Below are 11,254 nucleotides of genomic sequence, written 5' to 3'. Positions count from 1 at the left end.
GCACTCTTCTTCTTCTTTTTGTAGTGATGTGAAATTATATGATTACATTTTTCATGTGATGCATGAAAAATGTATGAAGTACCATTTTGTAATTTTATATGAATAAAAACAAACAAATAATACAGTAAAATGCACTTGAACAAAAGGAGAGTGTGAAAATTAATTTTCTTCTTTCGTTCTTAATATCCGAAATATAATATCCTTAACACCGACTTCATTCCAAAAAGCTAAAAAATTGAAAGAAGACAAACCAATTACTACTAAAAATTTTACTGTAGTAGATTGCTTGCTACCAGAGAGAGAGCCAAAGAAATGATTTGATATTCTCCCCTCCGACATGGAGTTATGGGAAGTCATGTTATGCCTGATCAATGCCTCCAAGTTAAGTACATTCAAGACAACTCATTTCTCTCTCCTCATGATAATTATATATAGTACTTGTTCAACAAATTATCAAAACCTGTATTAATTACACACACAAATCTAAATAATTCAAGACCCATGGGCCAGTGACACTTGGCACATTGTCACCAATCAACACATAATAATGTTTCCGGACGCTCGACTTTAAAACACAACCGTATCTGGAACTTGAAAAACCCCCCAAAAACCCCCAACTGTGTTTTGTTGTGAAATTTGCCTATGCCCAGAGAGACCGTGGCCTGTGGTCCTAACAGAACCGTTCGACGCGGGTGGACTCATGTGCATTAAACGGTCCTGAAAAGTTATGTTTTGAAGTTGTGTGCGTAGTGTTGCTCTCTCCTGCCCAATAGCCAACTTGTGCAGAGAAGTAACTTTCACTTCGACCCTTTTGGCCAACGCGACTGAACTAGACCATGTGATGTGCTGAAAGCCTATAAAACAGAGTTTGGCAATGGTGGAATTTTCGATACCTCCAAAAAAAACACAAACGGGGATTAGTTTTCCCCATTGATCAACTAGTCAGATCAGGCCAAGCAAGTACTAATGCAACAGTTAACCGACCTGTGCTTATGGGGTTGTTTTGCGGCGATAGATATATACCACTATATATGCATTCCCACAGAATCCCATTTCACCATTTGTAGGCCCCAGGTTTCTTGGAGCACACAACCTGAAATTTGACCTGGAGGGGATGAACCTAGGGTGGAGGGGCAGGACTCAGGAGCAGCCGCTCACCTCAAGTTGTGAGGACAAAGAAAAAACCGTCTTATTTTTTAGTAAGATTCGATCAAAATATTCTATGAATTATGCAAGTTCGCCTCCCAAGTTACAAATTCTTTTATTGCCTGTATATACGTCTGTTGGGTTTGTGAAGTCTGATTCAGTCAAAACTTTACCACTTTGTTGACTATGTTGTGGATCGACCTGCCCGGTCAAGTAGCAGAAGTATAGGGGACAAAGCCCCTAATATGTATGTAAGTTGCAACAGCTGACGTAATATGTACACTTTTTTTTTCATTACATAGTGAAAACTAATAGTAACCTAATTACACAATTGAAAAAACCACGTAAAAATCTATGTCGGTTCTTTGTGTTCTTGTTTGAAGATTGTGTGTGTTTTAGGTTAAATCCACAACCAAAACCTAAAATTTTGCGTCCATCATTGACCTGAGGGCACTTGCGCTTGTTTTTAAACTTCAATGTCTTGAAGGATTGGATTAGGGAAAATGTGAAAGGGGCTTTCTTTGAAAAACTCAAGCTATTTCATTTACACTCTCTTTTCCCAAATAATTACAACATGCAAATACGTGGCGGTGTCCGAGGACACTGGATAATTAATAATTACTCCTTATTTCAAATCAAGTATGGGGAGGTCTAGCCCCAACCCAGAACAGGCCCACCCCACCGGCTTAGGACAGGAAAATCGACAGGAAAATCTTGGTTCTGGTCTCCTCAGTAAAAAGAGTTGGAATTTGACAACTAGTGTATCCCTATTTTCCGAGCTAGGCTATCCCAGAAAACAAAAGATCAGAGTTTGTGAATCATGGGTTTGTGAGATTATGAAAAGAGAATAATTGAGGAAGAGAGAAGAATCACCCCAAGGCCACCCGCGGCATCCAAGGGTCGCAGACTGATCATAGAACCTGCTCAATATAGTGGTACGTATTGGCTGGCTATCCACCGTGAAGTTAGCAGTATTAATGTACATTGTGAGGTTAAGAAGATGAATCAATATCTTCGGTCCCTCTCATTTTCCTTTCTCTTGACAACCCTTTACATAGGGCTGCGATTCAAACACTACCCAAGAGGAACTACACAACGGAAATACAATTGAGGTTCCACAAGCCGAAGCAGTTTTTAATCTAACCATAGAAAGTTCTGGTAAGTAAAGGAATCACTACACCCAGCTCCAATAGTCAATCCAATAATAAATACAATAGCAAAGCAAGGATTGTTCAAACCTCCAAACAAACTCTTACAAATTCAATTCAAAATGTTTACACTGATTAAAAAACCGGTGAAAAAGAAAAACAATGGTACTCTTCGAAAACTGAAATCCCACAGGCAGTTACTAGTATCCTATTATACAGGTTCAGCATTCGTTCTTATTATTGCAGGCTGAGATGATCCAACTCAGTTTTTGGGCACTGAAGCTGGAATTACTTCCCTCAGACAAGATTTATTGTGAAACAGACATAAGGATGTGCATCCGCATCACCTCCGAGACCAGCCATCCCTCCTTCCTCTTCATATTTCCAGAATGTGCTGCAATTTCATATATTGAACAAGAAATATCAACACAACAGACACAGCAATGCGGAGCAAAAAGTTTGAGAGCAATTATTTTGTTCACCCTCCTTAAAAGAGGGTGAACATTACCCTTTCTTTTATTGGTTGAAATGGTGTGGACCCTACCACAAAGTGATGTCAAGTTTACCATGCAATACACTTTTTGGTAAGCATGACATCACTTTGTGGTGGGGTCTACACCATTTCAACTAATAGGAAGAAGGGTAATATTCACCCTCTTAAGTGGAAGGTGAACAACACTCAACTCAAAAAGTTTGTACTACCCTTTTCGAGTCCATTTACCAAGGTCCTTGAAAATAGGGCAGTGTTTGTATGCATATGTCGATCAGAATTATATATCAAGTTTACTATTAGTTAGTCTATTCAAACAAACAGGCCATTGGAAACAATTAATAGGAGACCAGGTACTGGTATGGATTTGGTTAAACATGAGGTTGATGGAATAGAATAAAGTACAACTATGGATGCTCATCTAAGTACCTGTTTCTGCTGTCACATAGTTCCTCTAGGATAGATCGTACTTTCTTCTCACTTTTCACGGAAGGTGATAATACAACTGACTGAAATCAATAAGATTGCAAATTATTAGGCCAAAAATAAATGATAGGAGGAGAAACTTAATATATAATTATTGGGTGACGGGTAGAGAGCTACGCAATTTAATTACCAGGAAAGATGGTGGCAATCCATATCTCAAAATACTTTCTGCAAATAAACGTACAGCACAGAAGTGCATCCATGAGCTGAAAACCTGCATGATACCATGTAGTCAAAACAAATTTATTGAAACATCAATCGTAAAATATTCCATGAGGTGACAGAACAGTAACAGATGAAAAAGTAAAATGCTCTCAGTCACCTAAGTGCTTGAACAACATTGAACTGGGGCCTGTGGTTCATTATTTGCCAAATCACACAACATGATTTAGAACCCCATGAGCAAGGAAAGGTACACTACTGCATGAGATGTTTTTTTGGAAGTCCCTCATCTCTCCCAAACACCATGACTAACATCATTATTGGTTTGTTCAAGTTCCACTATACATTACAGAAACCACCAATAATGGCAGAACATTGTGAACTGATATGCAGTACCTCCCCATAGCTGGCATAGCACCATTGGAGAAGAGAGCTTCTGAGCGTCTCCTGATCTTGCATCAACTTTTCTAGCTCCTGCTTCCTATTGTCTTGTGTTTCGGGGCTATATTCAAATTCACGAATCTGAATCACAAGAAGAATCAAACAGCAGAACATAAGAAGGCACCTTCACAGATATCACTACCATTCCAGGATTGTTAATGCACTTGCTATCTCACCAGAGTAGGAGCAAGACATCCACCATAAAACATAAGCTAAAACTGTGATAAAAAATGCTTAAAAAAACAAGGCCATCGCTTGAGCAACAAACTCACTTGGAAACCTCTTTCGCGCGCCTTATTTCTGAAGTTGTCGGCATCACGTCGGAAAAGTGTTACAGTATGAAGAGCATACTCATTGTCCTCGTATAGCTTCTTGGAAGATCTGGGGACCTAAAACAAATAGTTCTGTAAAAAAGTGGAATTTAATGAAGGGAAAGACTAAATAGATTCTGCTTCTTAAAATATATAAAATTCTTGATGAAGAAAGATGGCACTTCTCAATAAGTGCAGCCGCAACTCTCTAATCCTAAGCGAACTTAAAAACTTCATCTTCCATGTAGTCATGCTATTTTCAAATAATAAATTGATGATCATGATAACAGAATAAGTTGACATCTTAAACAGATAAGGGAGTTTTTACCACATAGGTGGTGAGTGTCTCATAGCTAGACAACCAATCCCTCTCTGAATATTTAGGAACAATGGCAAGGAGGGTTTCCAAATGCTCTGATGTGACGATATCCTGTGGCTTAACTAAGTTGGACAGATCACGAACAGCCAAGCTGGAATAAGCAGAAAAAAGTACAAACAGAACTGTAAAATCTAGATAAAGAAGGCATCACACTACATTGGATATGACAACCAAAAAAAGGTCCTTGACCTCTGGAAACATGTAACCGTGAAGGTTTTTAACAGAGCATTAAGTTGAATGCATTAATCATGACAACCAACTATCAACACGATTTTAACAGGGTAGGCGAACTGAAACTTGGGACATACCTCCCACCCTGCTTTCTGTTTATGGCATTAAGTTGACTGCGTACATTGTTATACTCAGCAACGCGAACCTATGATGGTAAGACAGAAAACAATAGCATGATCAAGAGACTATAAAAAATGTGAACGAATAAATACATCCAAGTGGAAACGGAGGCTTCTAATTCACTGAACCTAGATGTGGTCATTGCCTAGGCGGATGCTGGAAGAAATGAACTTTGGCGCCTGGGTGAGCACACGGTTGTTTAGCCAATCTCGAGATTCCACAGCTACTTTCATTTCAGAAAAAAAAAAGAAAAAACCCTAATCCGCGCATAAGAGAGGCTCACATATAATGAAGCTCCACCCCCCTATGAAAATAACCCATTGCGACAATATTGGTTCACAAACAATCATCTTCATCATCTAAAGTACTGATGTGTCGATTAGGAACGAAAATAACATAGACAGAATGGAGTAGAAAAACAAAAAGAGCTTTCTGTTCAATCCTGTCTATACCCAACTAGAGAGAGATGGTAGGTCCTCTACTGTAACTAATTGTTTAGGTTCATCCAATCAGCCTTAGCAGGGGCCTATTAGTGCTATCAAGTAACCAGAGACGCTCAATGCACTTTCTGCAACAGGAACGAGCCTAATGTGAAACCCTTTCTGCATTTTCCCTGTTTATGGGGAGTGCATTTTTTTGTTTGATTTAATTAGCTCTATTTCGTGATAAGAGGGACTTAAAAGAGATACTGCTGAGTTGTATTATCATCAATTCCTTTAAATTTACAGCACCATTTTGGGGAGTACTTCTGCGATTTACATTGTTGCTGGTTTTCGTAAATCTTTTTGTTCCAACATTTTCAACTTCTTGTATATAATGCATTACCAATTAACATCACTAGTGTAAGGTTAGACGCTTCAAAATATATGTGCAAAAACATTATGCCAAGTGCAAGCAACCAAAATCCCTTTATTAAACAAATGTTGAGTTTAAGTGTTTAACAAATTAAAACCTCTCTATAAAACATAATATTTCTTTTTGCCCAAAATGCCAGAACAAATGCAACTCAAGTTACTCAACCAAGATTTTATAAATTTTTAGCCCAAACAGCAAGATGACCTGAGTTGTGTTTGGCTTCACTTTATTTGCCAAATTTCATGGTGGAAAATAATGCACCAAGTACTGGGCCAAGTTCAAACGGGCTAAACTTCAGGCACGCGTGCAATTCAGAAAGAAAAAGAACAGAGAACTTTTGACACATTTTTTGACTTGTAACCAAGAAGGCTCTTTAAGATAATAATAATAATAATAATAATAATAATAATAATAAATTTGGCACACCAAGCCAAACGTCAGCCTAACTGTCAATATTTTCTTAAGCAGCCTGAAAAACAGTGACCAAGTGGTTTACCCATACATGAAACAGAGAAATGAACAATTTTAAAAAATATATATATAAGAAAGGAAAGCTGGAGGGATCTACCCTGCTCGACAATCCACCAGTAGAAAATATTCTAAAACCAAATGAAAAACCCAGACTCAATGTTTCCAGCAGACAAGAATTTCAGGAACTCATTGAGGCCTATATATTCCAGCCTCCAGTTTTTCCCATCTTACCGGGGAAAGGTTGAGGAGACCCTATTTTGTTCCAGATGAACCCAGGGCCTCGAACACTAATTAGTAAGCGCTGTTACACTCAAATACCACATCAAACAAATGACAATGCATTGTACCCTTCCTGACAAAGTCTTACTTAACCATTGAACTACCCATACCACAACATACATAGCCAAGGCAAAGATGTAGAGGCAATGTCTCGTTTCCCTCACCTCTGTACACATGCAACATTTATTTGGCAATACTTTCTTCTTTTAAGTTGTCTCACACTTTGAGGAACCTTTAGCGTTCCATATGCCTCCAAGGAAACAATTCAATGAAATATCTAATCAAATCCTAGCAATATGCCTTTGTGAAGCGAAGTCCCACATCGACTGGGTATCAAAGTAATATGAAGTATATAAGAATAGGGGCACCCTCATTTCAATAGATAACTTCTGGGGTTGAGTTCTACCCAAGGCCATGTGACATGATATTAGAGCGAGGGTATAGGAGGTTTTTGGAAAAGACTCTTTTGATTGATTACCAAATTGCTTGTGCATGCACCTTGTTTCGCTACGATCCCAATGTTATGGATCCTTTGTTTACCTATCCAAGCGCAAGTCAGGGGTAGCATGTGTGGGGATTGTTAGAACTTGTCCCACATTGGTTAATTATAACCTCCAAAACTAGTATGTGAGCTTGGCCAGCCTCTCCATTTATTGCCAATTGATTTTGAGTTGAATGCTTTAGGATGGTATCAAAACTAGGTACCAAAGATGGGTAGGGTATGTGCCTCTGGCCTGCACCCAGCACGTGAGGAAGGTGTGAAGTGAAGTCCCACATCGCCTAAGGTGAGATCATCCTCACTTCAATAGCTAGCTTTTGGAATTGAGTTCTACCGTGTAACATGTTAGATAGCTTGATATACAAAATTTAGCCCATTTCCTAACAACTTAAGCTTTTGGAATAATTGGTAACTTAATATGGTATCAGAGCTAGGTTACAACAAGTCTCTCTATTTGCATTTGTTCCCCCATTTGCATTCTTTTGCAAAAATAAATGAAATTTGGATCTCCACGTGCAAGATGGGGTTGGACCTGAGGGAAGGCATTAGATAGCTTGATATACATTGTTGGGTCCATTTTCTAATACCTGCTGTGTTTGGTTTGGTATTTGAAAAGTTTTTTGAAAAATAGTAGGGGTAATAAGTGAAGAGAGATAGAGAGAGAAATGTTGGAAGTAGGGAGGATCTAGGGAGAATTTTTTGAAAAATGCTTTTTGAAAAGGGAAGAGAACAAGGCATAATAAGCGTTTAGGAAAATTGGTAACTTAACAGCCTTCACTAGAAACTCAATCACCAACTTGGAATGGAGAAATTTGTTCCACAATATTTGCTTTCTATAGAGACAAACTTAAGACCTTAAGTAGAATACATGACCACAACATGAAGGTATGCTCCATTGACCCTTGCTTTAACTGCTTTGAAGAGAGCCTTCACTTTACCCATAAGAATCACTTCAAATATCATTTCACATATGCCCACCAGATCAAATGGCAACGAGTTGGATATAGTGAATGACACAAAACCGCATATTTTTCCAATTGTACCTAACGTAGACATGTCTATTCTCAATTGTAATGAGTCACCAACAATTCAAGCACCAATGCTCTTTCAAATTTCACCTTCCTCTTAACCACTGTGAGAAACTTCATATCCAGACTGACCAGAAACCATATCCATGCACTTGTCCGGTTGTCCCAAAGGCAGTAATTAAACACACCACTCATGAAAACTACTGGCTTTTTTGACACACTTTCTTTGCAATCTGTTGATATAACAATTTTAGTTCCTGGGAATGCAATTCATTGGATCAGCTATAGAACTTTGACAGAAATCCGTGGTTATAAAAAGGCTATATCTAGTCAAATTGTTGCTACAATACCATTTCATTTCCCCTTTTCTTGTTTAGCTTTGTTGGCCTTATGGGTACTACTTCTACTAGTGTTTTCTGCTTTAATTAAGGTTGAATTGATTTAAATCCTGAAAGTTCAACAGGTTATGAACATTTGTTACCATGCTTCTCCGAATACAGTTGGGAGCTTCTCAGTACATAAATCCCATTTAATGAATATGTCAGGTCCAAATCATAAAACTTATCATTCAAAGCTTATTTCATTATTTCATAGCTAAATATGCAATATCGTATGTTACTGAATTAGAAGTCCCAATACCAACCAACTCTGGTTAGCTCAGTTGGCTACCCTTGTACGCTTCTATAGGTGAGGTCAGGGGGTCAATCCATGCCAAAAGCAAAGATTGATTATTTCTTCCCCTGAATGGGGGTTATTTGTCTAGGTAATAGTTCAAATTGTTCCCTTAATGGCCTATCAATTTAGCTTAGTATGATTGTGGTCTTACACCCCTTTTGATGTAATTCAGATACTTGTATCTTTCAAACGCTTGTAAACAGAAAAAAGAAGTCCTAATTCCTCTTTCAAACTAATAATTAAGAATAATAAAAATGCTTCGCATAACAGCTCGATCATACTAAAGAAAACAACTATAAATAGAAGGAAACAGGATTCGTAACTTAAGATTATAAATCCACAGGCCGAAACAAAATACCTTGAGATCATCTTCAATCCTGGAAACTTGAACATGAATTGCATCTACAATCTCCTTGAGCGGCGACATAGTCGGGTACTTCGCCTCATCCCAAACAAACCTACAACAACACCCAAATAAAAAACACACAAGCAACTTACACGCAATTCTCCGCATCTATAATCCAAATTCCCAGATTGCAATCGCGCAGACGGCATTACCTAGTCAAGTACGAATCGACCGGGATCCCATCGACCGTCAACGAACTACTGACCACGCCCGAAACCCTCTCCAACTCCTCGATCTGGCGCCGTATCTTGTGAGACACCCCTTCTACAAACGCATTCGACTGCCCATCACATCGGATTACACAAATCTCAGCACAATCGAATCGAATTGAATACAAAACATCGAATTTTCGTCGAATTCCGAAAAATTCTCACCTTGTAGAGGTCGTCGCTGAGGGCCAGAAGGGAATCCAAGGTTCCGACGCGGAGATTCGGGATATTGAACTGCGAATCACGTCAAAGTTAGAAACTTTTCCGAATGAATTGTATACCCAGAGAGAGAGAGAGAGAGAGAGAGAGAGAGAGAGAGCGAGAGCGTACCCTGTAGAGAGAGGTGTCGAAGGAGTGTTTGGAGATGGATTCTTGCAAGCGGCTCCAGAGGGAAGAGGCGGAGTTTTGGACGGGGAGAGAGGCCACCCAATACCTCGACGCCATTGTTGTGTTGGTTGTTGGTGGAGCTTCCTTCGAATTTGGGATGATTGCTATTCGGGTATATACACTGATGAAGGCCCTAAAAAAGGGTGATTTGATTTGATTTGTACTACTCCTACATGATAAAGTTGTTTTTACGGACAGACGGACAGAGAAAGACGATGAGGAATGGTGAGATCGGGGTTTCACTTTTCACACCAATACATCAATGCTGCAAACACCCCCTTGAAAAACAACACCAAACACAATCGTTAGACGTAGGAATGGCAACGGGGACGAGGCGGGTTTTTGCATACCCGACTCTGATCCGAAAATTATTACACGGCTCCGATCCCGCCCGGGTATTTTTGGATACTCCGTTCCCGCCCGATCCGTAAGAAATTAAAAAAACTATTAACATAAAATGAAATAATTATAAATAAAGGGATATTTTAGTATAATGGTGAAATATAAAGGTAAGATTAAAAGGTTTTTTTTAGTAAAATGATAAAAATATTAGGGTTAAAAAATAAAAAAATTAGTATAATGATAATTAGATTAGTAATAAAAGTATAATTTTATATATAAATACAACTCGGGCGGGTAATATAAGGACATGTATGTCGGGGCGGGGTACTTTCACCCTGAACCCTACCCGAACCCGGCCGGGTTTTAGAAATTTTACCTCGACCCCGACCCTATACCCGAAAATGAGGTGAAAATCCCGCCCCGTTCGGGGCGGGGCAGGTGCAATTGGCATGCCTAGTTAGATGCACATACTCAAATACATCTAATATTTTCGGAAATAATTATGTTTAAAAGTTGTGTTCCAAGACTTTTTGTTTGCGAAAATTAATTAAAACACTAAAGCCGAAAAAATATTTCGAGATTATTTTCTTTAAAGATCTTATTTTCAAACTATTTAAATCACTCATATAATTTTTTTTTTGGAATGACAACGAGGCAGAGCGAAGTGATGAAACAATCGGGGCGGGGCGCAGTTGGACTTGTAGCCTCGCGCCGCCGTACCGTTCGACATCAGGTGGAGTTGGATCGAAGAAATGGAAGATGCATTGAAATTGAGGAATAATCAGGTCCTATTCACCGTGATAAATATTGATAGATGATGAGAAGTTATTAAAGTATAAAAAAAGAAGAATAAAGAAATGATATACCGTAGTAATTTATAATTTTGAATTTGAATGTTTTTATATTTAAGCAAATGAAATGAAGATAGATACATAAACATAGGAAGTTGTTTCTTTAAACCAAAGACATAGATAACTGTATAATAAAAAAAGATTGCACAAAACCTCATAGATGATAGCAAATTTTTACCTATAATCAAACAATTCGAAAGAATAATATCTTGAATAGTAAATATAAATATCCTAGCTATTTTATAAACTAGTTACTTTATTTAGTTACTTTATACAAAATAATTAAATAACTACAAGAGAAATTAATATGGACTGATGAAAAAAAAAATGTTTTTTCT

At 38.2% G+C, this 11,254-nt stretch overlaps 1 protein-coding gene across 1 annotated transcript; it reads right to left on the bottom strand.

The window, feature by feature from the left end:
• Positions 1–2,336: 2,336 nt before the first annotated feature.
• LOC131335230 (V-type proton ATPase subunit C) lies at positions 2,337–10,036 on the bottom strand. The gene is made up of 11 exons (XM_058370491.1): positions 9,667–10,036; positions 9,502–9,570; positions 9,280–9,407; positions 9,080–9,179; positions 4,872–4,939; positions 4,513–4,654; positions 4,146–4,262; positions 3,829–3,954; positions 3,401–3,484; positions 3,214–3,293; positions 2,337–2,688 (listed from the first exon to the last, which is right to left on the bottom strand). The coding sequence occupies exons 1-11, from the start codon at positions 9,778–9,780 to the stop codon at positions 2,592–2,594; spliced, it is 1,125 nt and encodes a 374-aa protein (XP_058226474.1). The 5' UTR covers positions 9,781–10,036; the 3' UTR covers positions 2,337–2,591.
• Between the last annotated feature and the right edge of the window lie 1,218 nt (positions 10,037–11,254).

The sequence above is a fragment of the Rhododendron vialii genome, chromosome 8a (assembly GCF_030253575.1).
Source record: "Rhododendron vialii isolate Sample 1 chromosome 8a, ASM3025357v1".
Lineage (NCBI taxonomy): Eukaryota > Viridiplantae > Streptophyta > Magnoliopsida > Ericales > Ericaceae > Rhododendron > Rhododendron vialii.
Note: the sequence above shows the minus strand (reverse complement) of the source record. Positions and strands in the feature narration are given on the sequence as shown.